The sequence below is a fragment of the Schistocerca nitens genome, chromosome 5, assembly GCF_023898315.1.
Source record: "Schistocerca nitens isolate TAMUIC-IGC-003100 chromosome 5, iqSchNite1.1, whole genome shotgun sequence".
NCBI lineage: Eukaryota > Metazoa > Arthropoda > Insecta > Orthoptera > Acrididae > Schistocerca > Schistocerca nitens.
In genome coordinates this window covers 245276102-245300271 of record NC_064618.1, presented here as the reverse complement: position 1 = coordinate 245300271, position 24170 = coordinate 245276102, and the positions used below count along the sequence as shown (strand labels likewise).

General features: G+C 40.5%; 1 protein-coding gene across 3 annotated transcripts in view; it reads right to left on the bottom strand.

Moving 5' to 3' along the window:
* The window catches only part of LOC126259660 (RNA polymerase II-associated protein 1), a 200129-nt gene that overhangs the window by 15378 nt on the left and 160581 nt on the right, over positions 1-24170 (bottom strand). For all 3 annotated transcript variants that reach the window (XM_049956595.1, XM_049956596.1, XM_049956597.1), the window contains 5 exons: positions 21700-21861; positions 18587-18729; positions 9163-9289; positions 6806-6971; positions 6636-6720 (listed from right to left, as the gene is read on the bottom strand). In XM_049956595.1, coding sequence (XP_049812552.1) covers positions 6636-6720; positions 6806-6971; positions 9163-9289; positions 18587-18729; positions 21700-21861 — 683 coding nt within the window. The remainder of the gene's footprint in view (positions 1-6635; positions 6721-6805; positions 6972-9162; positions 9290-18586; positions 18730-21699; positions 21862-24170) is intronic.

The following is a 24170-nucleotide window of genomic DNA, read 5'->3' as shown; positions in this document are numbered from 1 at the left end:
TAGAAAACAGAAGTCAACAGAGGATGCTGTAAACAATGAATAACTTTAGCAAGAAACATTCCAAGCAAATATATAATATCTGTGACAGACATTGCTGAGATGTTTGACAGTCTTTGGTGACAAGAGCTTTTTAACTAAATGAAGGAGTTGGATTGCCCTGCAGCACTGTTCATCAATCTGAAAAACCACTGACAGAAAAGAGAAGGAATTGGCACATTCCCAGGTCAACATTTAAAAAAGAGATCTTCACAGGTGGCCAGTGATTCTGTGTTATGGGATTTGATGTTCGATTTATACCTAACAAAGCTATAAGATAATTAGTAAGTCTTAGCTCTAGCAGTATAATTATGCCCATGATGTTATGATCACCTTGAACGGTAGCTTGAGAAGCAGTCTGGAAACAGGTCATAACATAGTTCTTCAATAATTGCATGTGTTGGTGCCAAAAAATATTCCTATAAATATTCCCCCAAAATTGATATGACGCACTGAGAACCATAAGAGCCTAATGCACACTTTCGCTGAGCCCACATTTAAGAAAATATGAGAGAAACCAGTGAGACAGTTTTTGTGAATGTTCATACAGACAAAGTGGGCCAACAGCACAGATAAATCTGACTCACCTGAAGATCAACAGATGTCAGAAGCATGAACAGATGCTACAATCTCACAATTGATGGTGATGTTTCTCAGTGCATCATATATCCACAAAAGGAGAATGAAAAGGCAGCACTGCCATGCAAATTGAAAGAAGGTATGATGCATAACTCTCAAATGCAGCTAAGGGAGAAGAAGTGGTGAAGTTGTCAAACCACAACAAGATTTCCATACTTTAATACCAGTACATACAGCTGTGTAGTCAGATTACCTACAGTTTTTAGTGCTGTAACAATTTCATAATCTGATTTCTTTATATCAAAATCCTTCTTCCATAAATGCATTCAACCTTATCAAATCTGATGCTTCTTTGCTTGACATTTATTTTTGGCTCCTAAACTTTCTGCAAGTGTTATGAAAAATTTACTGGAATGTTGTATAACAGTTTTGTCCAGCTATTATCTGCGTCACTTTTAAGTATATTTTAGTGACAGAAATGGAAATACTATGTATATAACTGATTTCATTAATTTACATTTTAATAAGGCTTGAAATGGGATTTTTCTCTTTCTTCTAATTTTGGCCAACTGTGGATCACAGATAGGCCTACATGAACACCTTGAACTTTTTTCTGTTCTGTTCAGAATTATTTTACTTTTTCAGGTTTTACTTTAACCTACTTTCCAGATGTTAAGATATTGTCAGTTCTGCCATATTCTGTTGATATATTCCGCTATTTTCACTTACGGTTTTGAAATTTCAAGTATTTTGAATCATTCATGTGGCGAGTAACTCCTTTGCGCATTCTGTGTATTGTGACTCGCCGATCTTTCAAAGTGCCGCCGCGCAGTTACGCGCGTTGTCTACATGCGGGGCTATCTGCCAGCCATGCAGCAGCAGCAGTGCCACCTAAGCGGCCAGCCAGCCAGCGGCCACTAGACTCGGACTCAGTTATGATTTGACTGTTAAAGTGTACACACGTCTTACTCTGTTTACTTGATCTGTGACTTTCATGTATTGCGTCTTCCTTGAAATATATTTGTTCAACTTGAAGTTGTAACAATTGGGGACGAGGATGGGATTTTTCTTTTCCATCATTGATCCACATGTTTCCATGGCTACTTTAGAGCAACTATTGCAAGGTCCCATAGAACAGCAACCGCTTCTCACAAATGCGATTCGTGATTTCGTCGTTGCCTCTACCTCCTTTTCCTCCTTACGACGAGGATTATGAAAAATGTTTTCGACAGCACTTCTTGGCATTTCATGTCGCGGACAAACAAACATGTAAGTCTCTGTTCCTTTCATGGATTTCACCTCAAATGTATCGGTTGTTGTCGCAATTGGCTCCTTTGAATATTGTCAAAAACAACGGAATCAATCCTATCGCACTTGGGCTGCTGAACTTCACGGCCTCAGTAGAAAGTGTCAATTTGTTACTGAAGTTCACAAAGAAACCTACACCGATTCCATGGTACGGGATGCTATTATCCGGTCAGCGCCTGACAAAAGAGTTAGGCAATGTGGCCTTCAGTTGGAAAATCTGACTTTAGATGAAGTCCTATCCATCACTCAGTCTTTTGAAATTTCTCGCCCCGCTGGAGCGCAAATAGAGGCATGGGGCGACGTCAGGGAAATACAACCTCTGTGCGATGTTGACGAAGCGTGTGGCGTGTCTCCGCCGGCCGACGTGGCCACAGTACGCTCCCAAGTGCAGCCTCGGCCTAACCGTAAACAACCCTCTAAGAAACTGCAGCAAAACCCACGGCAACTTCCTTCATGTCCGCGGTGTTTTACGAAACATTTACGAGAAGATTGTCCACAACGTTGGGCCATGTGTCACAAATGCAAAAAAAAGGGTTGTGTGTCATCCGTTTGCAAATCCGACCGTATACATGATGTTCATGAACATGACGCTAATTCTGATTCTGTGTTGTCTGTCAATTGTGCTTCTTCCCTTTCAGGGAAGTTATTCCTCACTGTCCAAACACTTGGTCGAGATGTTCGCATGCAGGTGGATACTGGTTCTGCTGCCACTATCATCAATTCTCAGACGTATCTTCAGTTGGGTTCTCCAATCCTGTCACCTGTCACTAGGCAATTACGGACGTACAATAAACAGAAGATTTCTCTCTTGGGACAATTTGATGCTGAGGTATCTTACAAATCTGTCGTTCGCACTGTTCCCATATTTGTGGTTGACCATAGTAACGTGGAGAATCTTTTTGGTTTTGATGTCTTTCGTGTTTTTGGGTTCTCCATAGATGACTCTGTCAAATCGTCTCTGATGCTATTCCTTATGCTCAATTGGATTCCTGGTCGATGACATTTTCGTCCCTTTTTTTCTCCTGTTTAGGTTGTGCAAACGACTTTGAAGCTCATATCACACTCAAACCCACTGCTCGGCCTATGTTTCTTCGGGCTTGGCCCATTCCTGTGGCCCTTCGTGATCAGGTCAAACGGGAGCTGCTTCAGGGGTCTTGCTTCCTATCACTTCCAGTGAGTGGTCCCCTCCTGTCGTTGTTGTTGCTAAGCCAAATGGTGATATTTGTCTTTGTGGCGATTTCAAAGCCACTGTAAATGCTCAATGCCTTATTGACACTTACCCTATGCCTCGACCTGAAGAATTGTTCACTAAACTTGCTGGAGGCCAGTATTTTTCTAAACTTGACCAGGCAGAAGCTTATCATCAACTTCCTCTCGACACTGCTTCCCGGTAGTTTCTGGTCCATAACAGGCCTTTCGGCCTCTATCAATACCAACGATTGCCATTCGGGGTTACCAGGACGGCATTGTTGTCACTGACGAACATCTTCAAAATCCCCGCACACTTTTTCATGTCTTACAAACTGCCGGTCTTAAGTGTAATCTTCAGAAATCAAAATTTTTTCAGGCATCTATCACGTACTTGGGGTTTCAACTCTCTCAGGATGGTATTCATCTGCTTCAGCAAACTGTCGCTGCAATCGATGCCCTTCCTCGCCCTACATCTGTTAAGGAACTGCAGGCCTTCTTGGGGAAAATAGCATACTATCACAAGTTTTCACCGTCTGCTGCTTCGGTAGCTCAGCTGTTGCATCGCCTGTTGCATAAAAACGTGCCCTTTCACTGGTCCGCATCATGTGATGCGGCTTTCCAGAAATTGAAGACTGCTGAAACAGGCCCCGTGCCTGGCTACTTATCGACCTGGCCAACATCTTGTTCTTGCCATGGACGCCTCTCAATACGGGGTCGGTGCAGTCCTTGCGCACCATTTTTCTGACGGTTCTGAACAACCCATTGCTTATGCCTCCAAAACGCTCAGGGATGACCAACAAAAGTATTCTCAAATTGAAAAAGAAGCTTTGGCCATTATTTATGCTCTTCATAAGTTTGGTGTTTTTCTCTATGGATCCAAATTTCATCCTGTTACGGATCACAAACCACTTGTTTCCTTGTTTCATGCATCAACGTCACTTCCCGACAAGGCTGCACACTGCCTCCAGTGTTGAGCTCTTTACTTGTCTCGTTTCAATTATGAGGTTCATTTCTGGCTGACGGCTCAACATGCGAATGCTGATGCAATGTCTCGCCCTCCCATGGGTCCTGATCTGGCATTCGATAGGGACGAACTTTTGTGTTTCCACCTGGATGTTGCCGAGCAGCGGGTTGTGGATGGGTTCCCCATCAACGGGGACTGGCTGGCGGCTGCTACGGGTTCTGACCCCAGGTTTTACGCTGTATTCAGAAGGGTTGGCCAGATCGTTCGTCCGCTAAGACTTCTGATCCGTTGCGGAACTACTACGCTTTGTGTTACTGCCTCACGGCTAGGGACCGTGTTATCTTCCTTTCCACTGAACATGCTTCGCCGTGTGTTGTGGTACCTGCCTCTTTGCGTGCTTCACCAAGGGCACTCGGGTGTCTCTCGCACAAAATCTCTGGCTCGTCGGCATGTGTACTGGCCCGGCATCGACTCTGAAATCGCACACATGGTCACTGCCTGCGGCCCTTGTGCATCAAAGGCCGCCGCCCCGAAGTCATCTTTGTCACCATGGCCTTCGCCTGAGATGCCCTGGGAGCGTATTCATGCTGACTTTGCGGGACCTTTTTTAGGTACTTATTGGCTTCTCATTATTGACGCCTACTCTTACTTTCCTTTCATTATCTGTTGCACATCGTCTACCTCCGCGGCAACCACCAATGCTCTAGCTCGCATTTTCTCTTTGGAAGGCCTTCCCTCTACTCTTGTTACTGATAATGGTCCGCAATTTTCCTCTTGCGATTTTGCGGATTTTTGTGCCTGTCACGGCCTCATGCATGTCACGGCCCCTCCATTCAGTCCACAGTCAAATGGTGAGGCTGAAAGACTGGTCCGCACATTTAAGGCTCAGATGAGGAAACTCCTGACTGCTTCTGCTGCTGATGATGCAATTCTCCAATTTCTGGCTTCTTACCGTTTCACCTCCATGGGCGACCACAGCCCGGCTGAGCTCCTACATGGCCAACAGCCCCGCATGCTACATCATCTTCTGCAGCCTTCCACCTCACAGCTGTGGGTGCCTTCGCTTGGCCGGTTCACCGCTGACGACCGTGTATGGGTACGGGGATATGGCAGGCGGCCAAAACGCAGTCCTGGCCACATCTTACGACACCGTGGCCAATGCCTGTATGAAATCCAGACGGACACGGGTGTTGCAGTGTGTCATTTGGACCAGCTTCGGCCCCATGTGCCGGCAACGCCTGTTCCGGATGCCGCTACACCACCTTCGGCTCTACCTGACGCTCAGGATACTGGAATCTCTCATTACTCACAACGCAGTCCTCTCACCATCATATCGGTGCCAGCACAAGAACTGACGCCACCAGGAGACGTGCCCATGCAGGAACCAGATGACCATCATCTGTCGGAGCAACTCTACTCGCCACCTTCTCCTACGGTCGCGGACACATCGCCCATGACTCCCATTATAACAACCGGACTTGCCGCAATGGGCAGATTGGTGCATGGGGCCCAGCAGATTTGACCCCCACGTCTCCTGTCATCTCGACCCGTTATCATCGGGGACACTTCCGTCCGTACGGGAAGCCTCCTCCTCGAGACTTACGGCCAGTCAAACCCATCCGTACAGAAGCCTCCTCCTCGAGACTTTACGGCCAATCAAACAACACCTATGGACGTTAGCAATCTACAGGACATCTCCATCAAGACCTGTGCAAAAACTTCAAAGGGGGGAAAAGTGTTGTGACTTGCCGATCTTTGAAAGTGCCGCCGCGCAATTATGCGTGTCCTCTACATGCGGCGCTGTTTGCCAGCCATGCAGCAACAGCGCCACCTAAGCGGCCAGCAAGCCAGCGGCCGCTACACTTGGACTCAGTTATGATTTGACTGTTAAAGTGTACACACGTCTTACTCTGTTTACTTGATCTGTGGATTTCATGTATTGCGTCTTACTTGAAATATATTTGTTCAACTTGAAGTTATAACACTGTGTAACTCTTTTGCTCATTCACCTATTTCATAGTTGCCCTTAATCCTACAATGCCACTTTGTTTGTGCACCTTCACGCTACAAATTTATAGAACTCAGACTTGTATTTCCAGAGTATGTCTGTATTCTTTTCAGTATCATTATAGAAGTTCTCTTGCTTCCATGTCCTACTTATAGTTTTCTAGTACCATACTATTTATTGTCCTAATTTATTCTTTGTGTTTAGAATTTTTTGTGCATAGTGCATGCTATTTGACTTTTTGATGAAAAAGATCAGCTCTTTAGAATACAGTTAATGATTTAGTTTTCACTTTTAATTACAAATAGACCAGTGATTATATAAAGAGTACTCTTGTCAGTATAAAATGCTTTGTTCTCACGCTTATTTCTCCCTTTCTTTCTGAATCCTCATTTGACTTTTAAATATAAACCCTCAGAAAAAAAGAGAGGGAGAAATTTTATTTGTAACAGAATAATGCACCCTAGACACTCACACCTGTGTCTGATCGCAGTTATCTGTGCATTCACCAAGTACTTTAAACACTTTTGGATAAGAAAACAAACCTCGTACCTGTGGCTAAACTTTGTAAATAAATATCCAGAAGAGAAGGATCCACTTCACAAGGTTCAAGCAGTTCCTCCAGTGGAATCATTAGCTGAAAAATTAATTTATTGTGAGATCAATACATGGTGGGCTAGTAAATTTTGGTACACTATTTCATCTGTTATGTCATAGCAGACCTGGTCAATTGGAATTCCTAGAACACGCAGAACAGCAACATGTTCACTCCACAGAAGCCTCTTCAAGCTACTTCCATGCCGCTGTTGTAAAGGTATAATAATAAACTGCCCAAAAATCTTATTTCCATAAGATACTGCAGCAAATTGTTCCAGAAGATCATTATACCTGGAAGAGTTTTTAACAGTAATCATTACTAAAATCAAACAATGGATTGAGTAAAGACAACCAGTCACCATAAGTTGTAGACACTGACCAGCTGATAGCCACACAACTATGAAGTTAAACATCAAGAGTGATGTAAGGATAGCTCAGAGTACTTGCTAAATAAAAATCCCTCACTGAAACTCTGTACAATATCTAGCAAAAAGGGTCAGCAATGCATTGTTATTTACATGCCTAACTTAGTGGGGGAAGAGAACCAGCAAATAAAAGTTATCCGAGCTCAACAATTGTTTCCCAAAAGTTTCCAGAAAGTCACTGGTTCCCAAAGATACTGCTAAAATAGGTTGCTTTTTCACAAGTCAAAGTTTACTTTATACAATGAATAAATAAATGTAAAAAACAGTTTTGCTAAAAGTAACCACAAAGAATATGATTTTTGACAAAAGAGGACAAACAAAAATAAAATGCATCTATAACCCTTCTACGTATCCTGTAAATTCCCTCCTAGCGTAATATTAAAGGTGTTCTAATAGTAGCGGTTAAAAAAATATACTGGTAGAAAAAATCCAGGAAATTGAACATAATGGAACTGGAATAACATGGAAAAATAAAATTTTGTACAAAGATTAATCCTTACAATTTTAGTTCTCTTCAGTACATCAATAACTTTCTGACATCACTGAATATTCTAGCAAGAAATTAAGTAACTATGCCACTGATTCAAGAGCTCTGACTGGTGACACAGGCTAATGACAATAGTTATTATTTGATTCAAAAATAATATATTTCAAAGGAAATTTGATAACACTTCTAAGCTATCAAACAAATGTACAGGAAAAATAAAAAACGAAAATCATAATATGCAAATGTTAAAAAATAAAATTATTTAACTCTGAAGGTGTCAAATTAATTAATTCAGTAGTTCACATGATGTTCTGTAAATATTATCATGAAGGACAGCCTTCACCAATGTACAAAAAGTCAAGTTATAAATCAACACAAAAAAGTATTGCAGGCTACTACTGTACACCAAAAACAAATTAAACGCTACTGCCAATCTAATTTGATTGTTAATTATGGCACCTACTTTTAGATAATGTTTTAATGCATTACAAAATAATAGGGATAACGTGTATGTTATTAAAATTGTTCAGTGTACAATACATGTCCAAGTGTTTATACCAAATGATAAATAAATACATATATTGGATAGAAAACAAGAACTGCTGTTCCTACGAATTCAAAAGCAATTTTTAAAAAAATCTCATTAGCCACTATAAATATAGACTATCTGATTATCTGGAGCCAAGGTTCTTAAACTTCTGTTAGCAGAACTGCAAGAAACAATTTTTATTGTAGAAAAAGGTTACCATTATTACAGCACTTCAATAATTATCATAGTTTTCAAATAAATAGGCTTTGGATAACTGAATGAATGAACGAATGAACAAATAAGATCTTCACATTGTCTTGAAGAGTAATACATTGTGTAACTGCTATTTACCCATTTTATATCTGTCTTCTCTATGAGAGAAATATTTAGAGGTCTGGAGAATATTCACATATTTTGCCCTGTAAGCTTGTTCTTGAATTCTATGCAGGTTTTCACAAGATTAAAGGCACCTATTTTTGAGCGTCTCGAAGTTCAGATTCTCCTTCATATTTGTTAAGCAATGTTACATGCCAAACGAGCATGACGACAAACCAGGTCGCAAATGCATTCTGCTTCTTATGTATACAAGTCTTGTGGACTGAAGTAGTCTCCAATAAGTTTGTCTACTATGAGAGTTTTATGTAAACAACTGTGCATGTAGTGTTTGCTGAATTCTGCATTGCTACTTGGCAGAAGCGATGATGATGACAATGATGATGGTGATGGTGATGTAATAATAATGACAAAACCGCTTTCTTTACACTTTCCAAGAATACCTTATCTCTAACACCACAAGATATCAACTTCTACTCCCATGTAAACAGAAACCTCTGATGATAATTGCCCAATGTTGAAACAACTATTGTGTAAGTGATAATTAAATGATAGATCTATTACACAGCTTGCAGCTGATTTTCAATTATTTTATTTTATTTTTTATTTTACAACAGTTGTCATCTCTCAACATATCATGCTCTGACTAAATAAATAGAAAGGATAAACTCTTCTTAAACCATAAACACAGCAAGCAAGTTTACTTACAGATCATAAAATGATGATACACCTGGTATACAGCTCTTGAAGTCTATTTCAGAATTATGTTGCAACATCTCTCGTAATATGGATTCAAGTAAAATACTAATTCTTGATTCTAGAAAAAGGTCACTTGCTGAAAGACAAAGAAAAATCTTCAGGTGATGAAGCAATACTCACTGATGAATATTCCAAATATTTGATACTGAAAAACAGCACCCTATGCAATAATATTAATGTAACATATAACTTCAACAATGACAAGCAGAAGATTAAATAACGGAAAGAATAATGGTAACAACTCACTTAACACAATCATTCATCCGAGACTAACTGCAATGATGGCACAATGTAGTCAGCAATACTTCTGTACATGTGTGTATTTGCTAGTTCTGAAGAAGTATTCATCCAATAGCTAGCAACATTATCAGTCTTGTTTGTGAGCCTTTTGATGATACTATGCCACAACTGCATGGTGACTTGTTACCTTTACTCCTCTGGAAAATTATATATGAGGGTCATTCCATATATCATGGCGGTTTTATATCTTGCAAATGGTGTGACAATATGGGAATTCCAAAATATGCGTTGAACTGGTAAGGCAGTGTGTATCTGAATGCCAACATAAAATAGGGTTCCAGTATAGGATATCAAGGCAAAGATTAAAATGAAACACACATTGGAAAAATGTGTAAATGTATTGTGCATGACTACAAATGCCCTTCAAACCCCCCCCCCCCCCCCCCCCCGTGCATCCACATAGGTGTAGAATGCCACTGGCATTGCCATTGATGTGAGCCACTTGTTGCTGAAATGCCATGAGGATATTCATGCTGTCTGTAAAGAGCCCCCCCACACAATGGTTTCTTCAGTTGTGTAATGAGGCCTAAGTTGCATAGACTGAGGTCTGGTGATTAGGGTGGGTGGGAGAGGATTTCCTACCTCCACCACTGTAAACAATTGATGATGATCCTGCACTGTGGGCTGTAGTGTTATCATGGAGAACGAATGCATTATCCAAAAGTGGCAAACAATTTTGCTGCTGCGTACACTGCAGATGGTACGTGAAAGTTGTGGTAGAATTGGGCATTGACAGTGCAGCAATCCCTACCAGGGTGACACTACAGAGTACTGCGACTGTCATATGCCACAATGAGCATGGCATTCAGGCTGCTCGTAGTTCCGCATCACACAGTAGCATTTCTGCCAGAGAGAAAGACAATTTTCACATATGCTTCCTGTTCCACTCTGCTTGTAGCACAGCCAAGCTAATGCTGAATGTTTCAGATGCTGATACTGAGCCATCCTCACATGCAGTCACAATCTGTTAGTTGATTTTGGTTCTGTTTCCATGGGCTTTTGAATGTATTTGCTGCGATTATGGTGATGCCACATTTTTGCACAATATACCATAGTTGCCACAATTTACAGGATGACCCTCGTCTAAATTTGCACACACACTGATTTCTGTGAGCGTTTCATGGTTACATAACTGGTTTCAGCTAACCAGTGATCATTTGCAGACTTCAGTAGAGGACACTGGTACTGTTGTTGTTTTCAGTCCAAAGACTGGTTTGATGCAGCTCTTCATACTAGTCTATCTTTTGCAAGCCTCTTTATCACTGAACAACCACTGTAACCTACATACATTTGAACCTGTTTGCTTTATTCATACCTAGGTTTCCTCTCTACAGTTTATATATATTTTTTTATACACTCCTGGAAATGGAAAAAAGAACACATTGACACCGGTGTGTCAGACCCACCATACTTGCTCCGGACACTGCGAGAGGGCTGTACAAGCAATGATCACACGCACGGCACAGCGGACACACCAGGAACCGCAGTGTTGGCCGTCGAATGGCGCTAGCTGCGCAGCATTTGTGCACCGCCGCCGTCAGTGTCAGCCAGTTTGCCGTGGCATACGGAGCTCCATCGCAGTCTTTAACACTGGTAGCATGCCGCGACAGCGTGGACGTGAACCGTATGTGCAGTTGACGGACTTTCAGCGAGGGCGTATAGTGGGCATGCGGGAGGCCGGGTGGACGTACCGCCGAATTGCTCAACACGTGGGGCGTGAGGTCTCCACGGTACATCGATGTTGTCACCAGTGGTCGGCGGAAGGTGCACGTGCCCGTCGACCTGGGACCGGACCGCAGCGATGCACGGATGCACGCCAAGACCGTAGGATCCTACGCAGTGCCGTAGGGGACCGCACCGCCACTTCCCAGCAAATTAGGGACACTGTTGCTCCTGGGGTATCGGCGAGGACCATTCGCAACCGTCTCCATGAAGCTGGGCTACGGTCCCGCACACCGTTAGGCCGTCTTCCGCTCACGCCCCAACATCGTGCAGCCCGCCTCCAGTGGTGTCGCGACAGGCGTGAATGGAGGGACGAATGGAGACGTGTCATCTTCAGCGATGAGAGTCGCTTCTGCCTTGGTGCCAATGATGGTCGTATGCGTGTTTGGCGCCGTGCAGGTGAGCGCCACAATCAGGACTGCATATGACCGAGGCACACAGGGCCAACACCCGGCATCATGGTGTGGGGAGCGATCTCCTACACTGGCCGTACACCACTGGTGATCGTCGAGGGGACACTGAATAGTGCACGGTACATCCAAACCATCACCGAACCCATCGTTCTACCATTCCTAGACCGGCAAGGGAACTTGCTGTTCCAACAGGACAATGCACGTCCGCATGTATCCCGTGCCACCCAACGTGCTCTAGAAGGTGTAAGTCAACTACCCTGGCCAGCAAGATCTCCAGATCTGTCCCCCATTGAGCAGATCTGTCCCCCATTGAGCATGTTTGGGACTGGATGAAGCGTCGTCTCACGCGGTCTGCACGTCCAGCACGAACGCTGGTCCAACTGAGGCGCCAGGTGGAAATGGCATGGCAAGCCGTTCCACAGGACTACATCCAGCATCTCTACGATCGTCTCCATGGGAGAATAGCAGCCTGCATTGCTGCGAAAGGTGGATATACACTGTACTAGTGCCGACATTGTGCATGCTCTGTTGCCTGTGTCTATGTGCCTGTGGTTCTGTCAGTGTGATCATGTGATGTATCTGACCCCAGGAATGTGTCAATAAAGTTTCCCCTTCCTGGGACAATGAATTCACGGTGTTCTTATTTCAATTTCCAGGAGTGTATTTATTCCTCGATCACTGATCATGTACATAATATGGGTTTTGATATGTATACAATAATAAAAATTTGCATTAAAAATTAGACATTTAATTTATATTTTACATTAAATTAAAAGTTAAATGTTTGCTTTGGGGTAAGGCACTATTATAGAATTCTTCTCCTTCATAAACACGGCTGTAAATTAACAGTTTCTGTACATACCTGTCAAAGGAACTGTATGGTAGGTCTCTAACTTCACGGTATTGTTATTATACAGCTTTATGCCAGTATATTTTGGAGTTACTTAATCTAGTATGTTCTAAGTCTATGTTATTTCTGGTCCTTGTTCCATAATTTTTTATTAAGAGGAGAGAGGCTTTAATATAGGGGGTAGGTACAGTTAATATTTTTAATTCTCGGAAATGTGTCCGGCATGGTTGTGTTTGAAATGCCTCAAATTGTTCTCACTACGCCAGTTTTTGTCACATAAACACTATTTTTGGACCAAAATAGTTGCCCCCACAGGATAGTCCCATGAGTGGATGAAAGCATAATATGAACTCTGAAGCTGTTTCTTATTGGCACCGGTTTTTAATTTGCAGGGTAAATGAATCACACATGACAGTTTAATGCACAGTTGGTCTGTGTGTGCATCACATTTCACTTGTGGATCCAAATGAATTCCTAGTAGTCTGGCAGATTCACACTCATTTACCTTTCCACTTAGTTTGTGGAGACAGAACTATATTAGTTCTCTTTGTTTTTATTTTGCATTAGCTCATTTTTTGTTGCCACTATGTACAAAACATCAACCATTTTCAAGGCTTTCTTTTTCACTTAATCTATATTGGGAGTCATCATTATAAGGGTTGTATGATCAGCATATACTATTGTCTTGTAGGATAAAGAACTAGGTAGATCATTCATGCAAATAAAATAGTTTTTTGTGCCAGTCACTTATTTATAGATAGCAAAATTAAAAGAAAGGCTTGTTAAATATACATTATACAACAGTCATCTAGCACTAGCAAATGAAATATTATGCTTCACCTTGAACTATGTGTTCCACAAAATCAACGACAGTGTTAACAAAGAGTACATCAGTGCCCTAAACAGATGCAAAGAAATGATTTTGAAGCTTAAAATGGGCTGAGGGGTGGCATATGATAGAGAGAGCTAAAAGATGTAATTATGTATTAATGAAGCTGGGGTACAGCTGTATTATAGCATGCTGCTAGCATTATGTGACTAAGGTGGGAAACTAAGTGAGAATGTTCTGGGTATTAGTTCAAAAAATATGTGAGTAACTGGCAAATTTGGAAAGAATTACGGGAGTACCAACTCGTTATGACCCATACAGTGAGTTCAGCGATGAGTGTGATCGTTAATCAAGTAAGGAGAGCAAAGTTTTCTCTCACAACAGATGTCTCCTCAGTTAGTACTGGAATGTAAGAAGGGTATTTTTGGGGACAATTTTGGGTCTTCTAATTTGGAGAGACCTTCAGATTAATGGTTTTGCAACAGCCATCCACTATCAGAGCCATGTTTGTTACTGCTCTTCATCATTCCATGACGTGCCGAGAATCCTGTCATTCCATGACATGTCGAGAATCCTGCATAAAGAGAATCGAAGCAGACAAGAATAATTTGCATGAGTAGAAGAGGGGCGATCCGGGACCAGGATTGTCATGCCAAGCTCTATGCACAATGGCGGTAACAAGACAAAGAAGTACGTAAATTTAAATGCTGAATATATGTACTGAATATTGAGAGTCTGTTGATATTAATGCCAGTTAAAGTTCACTTCGGATATGTTTACCTTCCATTTTTTTTCAATTATTCTTTCAAAATTTCTTTTTTTAATTATTTAAGCAGCAATTATTAATCAGTTTCCATTATATATTACATTTTATTCCCACTGCCACAATTCAGGCTCTAACTTTTGGTGTGAAATGATACAAAAAAATGATAAAAATGTAAAGCACTACAATTATTATATGTTTTGGGGGTAAGGAATTTCTACTCTTTTCAAGTAGTTAAAAATGTCTGCACTATTTGAAAGTTGGTGGTAGTAATATATGCTCTACATCCTCAGCAAAGATCGGATTTTGGAATTTAGTGAGAAGCCCCTTCCATTTTGCACATCGTCTATCTGCAAGTGTGTCCCACTTCAAACTTTCTATTAAATATGTAACGCTCTCACGATGGCTAAATGTATCAGTCATGAATCTTGCCGTTCTTCTTTGGACCTTCTCAATCTCTTGAATCAGACCCAACTGGTAAGGGTCCCATACAGACGAACAATACTCTACGACTGGACGAACTAAGGTATTGTAAGCAATTTCCTTTGTTGAAGGAATGCATCGCTTCAGGATTCTACCAATAAACCGCAAACTAGAGTTCGCCTTGCCTGTTACTTGTGTAATCCGGTCATTCCATTTGAGATCATTTCAAATAGTCATGCTCAGGTACTTGACAGATGTTACTGCTTCCAAAGACTGGGCATTTATTTTGTACTCATACATTAATGGGGATTTTCACCTTGTTAAATGCAGTAGGTTACACTTACTCATATTGAGATATAACTGCCAGTCATTACACCACACATTTATTTTCTGCAAATCAAATGGCTCTGAGCACTATGGGACTCAACTGCTGAGGTCATTAGTCCCCTAGAACTTAGAACTAGTCAAACCCAACCAACCTAAGGACACCACAAACATCCATGCCCGAGGCAGGACTCGAACCTGCGACCGCAGCGGTCTCGCGGCTCCAGACTGCAGCGCCTTTAACCGCACGGCCACTTTGGCCGGCTTCTGCAAATCCTCATTGATTTGTTCACAACTTTCGTGTGATACTACTTTCCTGTAGACCACAGCATCATCGGCAAACAGTCTAATGCCACTGTCAATACCATCAACAAGATCGTTTATGTAAATCGTAAAAAGCAACGAACCTATTATGCTGCCCTGGGGCACATCTGAAGTTACGCTTGTTTCTGTTGAAGTCACCCCATTGAGGACGACATACAGGGTGTCCACAATGAGACTCCAACATTTTAATATCCCATATCTTTCTCATTTCATATGGTGGACCTGTGAATCCTGAAGGGTCAGACAGAGCAACTCAAGTTTGTGGTGTGCAAATTTGATACGCCAAGTGGCCGTAGTGGAGCTGCAATCAATTGTTTTAGCAAAATGGAGGATATGAAGGAGCATGCACAACTGGTCTGGTAGTGTGCAGAGACAAAATCGGCGACCCAAGTGCAAAGAAACTTTCGTCAAGTTTACAACAAAGCGCCCCCGTCGTTCAAGACTATAAAGAAGTGGTGTGATCAATTTTTGGCTACTGGGAGTGTTGTAAAAGGGCATGGTGGTGGTAGGTCTGGGATCAGTGAACATCATGTGGAACAAGTGCGGCAGTCATTCGAACAAAGTCCACAGAAGTCAGTGTAACAGGCAGCACGAGAACTTCGTATGAAATGTTCAACAGTGCACAAAGTGCTTCATCAGCGATTATGTTTGTACGCATATAAAGTGCAGGTTGTACAAGAAATCAAGCCTTATGATCGACCAAAGCAAGCAAAGCGAGAAGAATTTGCATGCGTCATGTTAGATCGCATTGCCACAGACGAGACATTTTTATCACGCATGATGTTTACTGACGAGACAACCTTTCACGTGTCAGGGGCTGTCAATCATCGCAATGTGCGCATCTGAGGGTCCGAAAATCCACATGCACCTAGGGAAGACATGCACAACAGTCCGAAAGTTAATGTGTGGTGTGGTTTGATGATAAATCGCATTGTTAGGCCGTTTTTCTTTCAGGAGCCAACTGTGGATGGAGCCATCTACGTGGACATGTTGGAACAATTTGCCATGCCACAGATAACAGACCTGCAGCCAAATGTGATGTTTCAACAGGATGGTACACCACCCCATTGGAGCCTTGTCCAAAAATTTTTAAATGACACATTCCCGCAACGATGGATTGGCTGTGGAGGTCCAATTCCTTGGCTGCCACGTTCGCCCGACATAACCCCCCCTTGATTTTTTCTTGTGGGGTTATGTGAAAGACCGGGTATACGCTACACCAGTAAAGGACCTCCAAGACTTGAAACAGTGTGTAAGAATTGTCATCAACTCTGTCACAGAACAGATGTTCTGCAACACATGGCACGAAATCGATTATAGACTTGATATTCTTCGCGCTACCCAAGGCGCCCATGTTCAAGTGCACTGAACCGTCCACCTGTGTATGAAAACTTGATGAGCTGCTACATGATTTCCCTGTATTTGTTCATCAATAAATTGTGTTTCTCTCAGATTTTATGAGTTCAAATGTTGGAGTCTCATTGTGGACACCCTGTATTGCTCTCTGTCTGTTAGAAAACTTTCTATCCAACCACATATGTAATCAGATAGACTGTAAGCACGCTTTTTGGAGCAAGGGACAGTGAGGAACTGAGTTGAAAGCCTTTTGAAAGTCGAGAAATAGGGCATCAACCTGGGAGTCAGTATCTACAGCCTGTTGTATATCATGCATAAAGAGGGCCAACTGTGTCTCGCATGACCGCTGTTTCCTAAAACCGTGCAGTTTCTGCAGATGAGCTTCTCAGAGTCTAGAAGGGTCATTATGTCTGAACACAAAATATGTTCCATGATTCTGCAACAAATCGATGTCAGTGAAATTGGCCAGTAATTATGTACATCAGATTTTCTATCCTTTTTATAGATTTCTATGACCTGGGCCTTCTTCTAGTCCTGTGGAACCTGTCGCTATTCCAATGTTCTCTATAGAGATCTGTTATGAACAATGACATGATTACTCAGTTATAGGGGCAACAGACCTAAGGGTACAGAATTATTTTATAATTTTGGAATAGAATACCTGTTCTCCTGATGTTTTAAATACCTGATTAATTGTGCTCAGTGACATACAGGATTTATTAGAATGAATTAGTTACATATTTCATACTATTCTGCATTTAGTTTTTGCATTCTTTTATGTTTGAGGTGCTCCACGGACATTGTTCATCAATGTAAGACTGCCACCCGATGTCACGAGTGGTCACTTGTAAGGTTGACAGTTTGATGTGCATGAGTTTTCCATTCATAAATTATTTGTTAACTTGTGCACCATTTATTAACAAAACGCAGAAGTAGGCTACATTTATTACCTGGAGTAAGTAAGAACTTCTACGAATACTAAACACAGTCAGATTTTAAATAAATATATACCTTTGGTTCACAATTCCTTGGGATATTTTGTCTTGCCTAACACACTGTACTGTATTGAACTTGGGGACCTAGAAATGACGGAGAGGCTCTGTCCCCACCATAGCCCTCAGTGGTTCACAACCCCACAACAGGCTACAGCAGTCCACTCACCCCACCACTGCCACACACTGAACCCCCCAGGGTTATTGTGCAGCTCGGCTCCCAGTGAACAAATCCCCCCCCCTGCGGAACGTCTCACACCAGATGAATGTAACCCCAAATGTTTGCGTGGTAGAGTAATTACGGTGTACGCATACGTGGAGATAGTGTTTGGACAGCAATCGCCAACATAGTGTAACTGAGGCGAAATAAGGGGAACCAGCACACATTCGCCGAGGCAGGTGGAAAACTGCCTTAAAAACCATCCACAGACTGGCTGGCACTCTGGACCTCAACACTAATCCGCTGGGTGGATTCGTGCTGGGGACTGGCATGCCTTCCCACCTGGAAAGCAGTGCGTTAGACCGCACGGCTAACCGGATGGGCTTGCCTAAAACACTAGGAGACTTTCTTCCTGTTTCTTATCTTTCATTAATATTGTCTCTGTTACTTTTAAAGATGTGACTACTTTTAAGGAAACATAAAGAGGAGGAAAGTGATCCTTGTGTCCCTGAATCTGAAGTTAATTCACTGTAAATATCTGAACATCTGCATACAGTAGAGCAATGCTGACATTCTTCTTCCAGCAGTGGCAGGCTTTTCTTAAAACACTGCTCTTCTCTTTAATAGCGACGCCTATCAATGTCGATGTCAAACTGATCTGCTGTTATGGTAAAATTGTATGTGAAAATATAACACTTGGCAGCAGTGAATGTGCAGTTAGATGGAAATTTGTAAATAAGCAAATGTTTCACTCTTCAACCTATAGACTCAAATTGCAGAACTTTTCTAGGGTGCTTTTATAACTTCAAAAATACATTAGTGAAATAACATAAATAATAATTTGAGCAAGTAAGAATGAACATAGCTGTTTTTGAAATATTCTTTAAATATATATTTCAGACTCAAATCCACAGTACCTGACATGAATATTTTAGCGAGATGACAATATCTTGTAGTGATGTTTATTGATGTCAATACAGTGGGACGCAAATATTCAAGAATCAAAATCCATTCCAGGCAAGCTGTGGCTATGTGGACTACACTGTTATTTGCAGGGTTACTGGAATGAAAGGTTTCAAAAATTAACTACTTAACAAAAATTATGATAAAACACAGATTACATTATAATGCAAAGATAATGACTATCTCATAATCAGATCTTCTGTTCATAATTATCTTACATATTTCTGCAAATGTAAAGGAATATAATTTTCTCTAATCATGTTAATGACACCATTAAGCTAAATCATTATTTATGATCAGGTAATTTGTAGATGAAGAATCAAATTATTTAACTATTAATTACTCATTCTTTGCTTATTGACAAGCATGATCACAGGACATTTTTAGAATGATGTGAATGGTTTCACCTTGTTTTGTAAGTCATGTCATGATACTGTAACTTTTAATAAATGAGATGACATGATGGTTAACACACTGGATTCATATTTGGGTTTAATCCCCATCTGACCATCCAGATTTCAGTTTTCCACCATGTTCTTAAAAAGCTTAGGAGAAATGTTGGGATGATTCCTTTAAAAATGATACACACCATTCCTTGTCCTTTAAGACATTGTGCTCCATCTCTAATGATCATGTGATCGAAAGGGCCATTATATTCTAACTTTTTTTGTTATAATTTGTAGTATCCGCCAAGATGCTGCATGATTAATTTTATTGTTATGAGTGTTGAGGACAGATCATCCAGTGAATTAATGGTCAAATAATTATAAAAAAGGCCATGAATAATCAGATAACTATAAAAATGTTATGAATGCAACTTATCCTACAGTAGAATGCACAGTTAGTGTAATCTAATAGATAAAGCATTTCCATGTTATCCATATTATTTATCCATTAATCTTGAGGATTACAGGGGGTGCATCAAGCGTAACTCTCAAAATAGATTCTTACGGAAGACCATATTGGTGGGAAGGATGCCACCACCCTGTTCATACACAAATCACAGCTTATCAGCTTTTAACAATACTGCATAGAGTATGATCTCCCTCCAACTCCTGGCTGCACACATAAAATTACCAGATGGGTTCAAAATGGCTCTATGCACTATGGGATTATCAGATGGGTTATTTATAATTGTGTCTCTTTATTGTTCACTAAGATCACTCACATCAATGATTTTTAGCGGGCTTTTTTTTCTTTTTACAGATCCATGTACCATTTTTAATTTTCAGCAACTTTTTTTCTACACGCTACAGTATGGAGCTGCCAGACAAACCTGAAGGTTTAGAAATTCTTTCACTAATAGAAGATCAGAACTTAGTATTGTTAAATGATCTTTTGCCCAAAACGGAACCTTCACCTTATCAAACAACTGCTGCTTCAATCTCTTCTCCAATCTCTCACTCTGATTCAGAACTGTGAAGTATTGAAAGGCCCCACAGGGTCATTATCCCATTCGAATCATTTTGATAACAAACTCATCTCTTTCAACTCCTATGCTTAAGATAATTAGATAAGGCAAATAGAATTGTGACAGAGCAGACTGGGAAGGTTACTCGACATGTGATAAATAGAAAATTAACAATTTTTGTCCCAACCTTGTTGGAATGGTTCATAGACTCCCAAGAGAGACCAGCTTCTACAATCCTTTCAAGTAACATTGTTTTTCGCACCTGAATGAGCAGCCTACTATCACAGAACCCCAGAATACTCTCAGCCTATTGCTTTAACAGACGAGGCATCATGTGAATTTAGTCATTATTTTGCACAGGAAAGGTATAATAACTTTTAAAAAAGAAATATAGGTGGCAGGGTCAACAGATTTTTGAAACAATGATAAAGAGATGCATGGAAGTCATTGTGTGCCTTGTTCATCTATAGTGCTCACTGACAGTGTGTTGATAAGTTTAGGAGAAAAGGAAGGAAGTTTAGGGTTCAATGCCCTATAAAAAATGAGGTCATTAGAGATGGAGCACTTGCTCGAATTGTCTTTTAGGGATGGAAAAGAAATCAGACATTCCTTTCAAAAGAACCAACCCAGCATTTGCCTGGAGCAATTTAAGGAAAACCCGAATCTGAATGGCTGGAGATGCAATTGAACCATTGACCTCCTGAATGTGAGTACAGTGAGCTAACCACTGTGCCACCTTGCTAAGTAAGAGATTTAGAAACAGGAAAATTTAAGTGGTTGGTCTAAGAACGTGCTAACTCACATTTTCGTGAGGATTAGACTACTGATATTATCTGTTGTGTTTTCAAAAATACAATATGCTGACAAAAAGTAGTTCCACATGTATCCCTTGAATGCACCATGTACTACAGAAATTTGTCTGTCTTACTATATTTATGTTCCACATAACTTGTTATATTTCAAAAAGTATATATCTTTGTGGACTAGCACTCTATACCACCAATCCCTTCAACTGTCATGGCATATGAGACAGAGAAGATTTTGTGGACACAATCAAGCAACAAGCAATTTCATCTGATCTCACACTGTAGGTTAACTATCTATGCTCCCCATTACTATGAGGAAACTTCAATTGGCATTCAAACAAATCAACAAACTGGAATCATTACTGGAACACAACAACTTACTGGTTAAACGCAACTTACTGCTTATCAGGAAGAGGTCCAATGACAATCAGATAATATTGACTACGGATATCTTGGCCACATTCATCAGACACAGTATGCTAAACTCAATATATAGAACATAAAGGAGAATAGAATGTATCACGTTAATTCAAACTGTTGGCACTGATGGGATAAATCATTTGTAACATGAATCATGTTCATTTTTCCCACATTTGTATCAAAATGACATAACATTAAGTATAATAAGGACTACTTAACAAGTCTAATTCACAAGTATCTGAAAGAGTAATAGTGATCCACTCACATTTTACATGAAATACAAAGGGTAAGAAACAAGAGTGATAATGAAACGAAAAAGCTATGAGCAAGATAGAAGATAGGCAATTTAACAACAAACAACACTACACTAAGTTAAATAGTTAATTTCTTTTCTTACGTACTGTATGTTCAGTATTAGTATCTGACATACCCACTTGATCCTGATTCATTCAGTCTGATTATTGGAGCGTACATCCAGTCATCGGAAAGTGCTCGTTCTCCATTTGATGTTAAACTCATAACATTCAGTATATCCTCAGTTACTGACACAATCCCAAAGGCTTCCTCATAGCAATGATATATGCTCTCTAGACTACAATATAACAATATTAATATAAAATTTCTATTAGGAAAATACAATTTCGCATTACATAAGTTCAAAATGTTAATAAATGAAAAGCACCAGTTTGCTGGTGCTTTTCATTTATTATAATGTTGTTCTACCAAGAACCAATGGAAGATTCTGTTAACATGTCAAAATGTTAAGTTAATAGAATGATAAACTCATAAAGGATCAGGAATATTAGATGTGGATGCATAAAAATATAATGTTAATAGAAATTTCAGACTGTCATTCATGCACTTCGATAACTAATTATTTGACATACCCACAACAGAATTTTGCACTGTATTGCAGCATAGTTCCTAAACCACTCAACAATGTGTTTCCATATGTAATTCTGCACGTGATCAGATAGGAAATGTCTGTGACAGTGAAACATAGCTAGTGGAACAGCTCCACTTGTTCTGTTACCACTCCCATTATAAATACTATTTTGTTCCCATTGTACATATGTAGTATGTATAGCAAACATCAAGATCCTGTTAAAAATCTGTATTTTTAAAATCTTTATTACCCGGAATGTAATTTGGACTTGGCTGACAGCAATGGTATAAATGTTTTGCGTAGAAATATTTTATTTAAGGAATTATTCAAAATTTAAAATTCCAAGAAACCACATGCATTTAAAAGTCTCACCTTGATAATAATAGTTTGTTTTCAGTTTGACACATCTCTTTTCAAAAGCAAATGTATTTGCTAAGCAAAGGACATTTTGTCTTTTTCTGAATATTGTAATTCAGGAAATATTACTACTAGAAATTGTTATCATATAATAATTCACATTTTAAACTGCAAACCCTTAAAAAACAGTATTGCTATCTTTTATCCAAACATGTAAACAATTTCACAGTTATGTCTAGTTCAAATGTATGAAACATTCATTCAGCATTCAATGAGTGATGTTTCATGAAGTGAGGCTGATATATTTAAATCACTGGAATAGTTAACATAAATTTTTATTCACGTATTTATGTTACACTCAGTGAAGTCTTCAAACACTGCTGACCTTATTTTGAAAAACTGAATAACTGAAAGATGATAGCCATTAATGAGCTTTTGAAATTAAATAGGCATTGACACAAATCTAAACATCAACAGAGTCATCTTGGTCTGTTCCAAGCTCATACTGTTCAACAGTAGAACAAGAAAGAAGAAATATTATGAGGGATCCAAGGTCAGCAATATTACAGCACTTTAGAATATAGTCGATGTCTGAGAGTGTGTGGGAGATATCTTGCTTCTGGGGGCATGTGTATACAAATGATACCTGAGTTGTACAATTGGGGTCATGAATGGCATTGGAATTGTCTTATTTATTGGTTAGGTTATGTTGGCAATGGACTACCACTTTGAAGAGGGAGGGGGGAGAATGGGAGGGAGTGGGGGGGATTACTCATTCACACATCATGTTCCGTCATCCCATCATGAATGAGTCAAGGTATACATTAACAAGCTGAAGCAATGACTTGTGGCTGCTTCTGCAAAGTGTACTAACAACAAATTTTGACTGGGACTAACCTACTTAAACTGATAATTGTGCTAATTCCTTGTAAACTATTTTATACACTGTCCAAAAAAAAAGGGAAGCTCCCAGAAGGGGACAAGGAAATGAAATGAAACTACACAGGTTGAGAGGGTACGTAATGTTATATCAGTGATTACAATATTGAATCAGATTTATAAAGAATTTGGCAGTATGAGGCCACTTATCAGTATGATGTAGCACCCCTTCTGGCCTGGGTACAATCACTGGTTGGGTTGGGAAGGGTGTCATAAAGCTGTTGTATTCTCTCATGAGGCAAGATGTCCACCAATTGTTGTAACCGGTCTTTAGTATCATGGATACTGGCACTGAGATGGAGATGACACTAATCTGGTCATAAACATGTTATATTACAGACAATTCTGGGGATCTTGATGGCCACAGGAGTACTTTAACATCAGGCTAAAGTTCACAGAATCACAAGCCCATTGTAGACAAGCACTGTCCTGTTGAAAAATGGCACCAAGACACTGTTGCATGAGGGTCAACATGCAAGGATGCAGGATGTCCATGAGGTACTGTTGTGCCATTAGAGTTCTCTTAATCACTAGCAGCTGAGCCCTGTAGTTGTACCCGATAGCCCCCCCCACATCACGGCACCAGCAGTAAAATCACTGTGCCTTTTCAAAACACTGGAAAAATGGGATCACTTCACAGGATGCTGCAATATTCATCACTTGCCAGGATGCCACAATATTCACAGACAGCCGTCATCCACGCCAGTGCAGTACCGCAA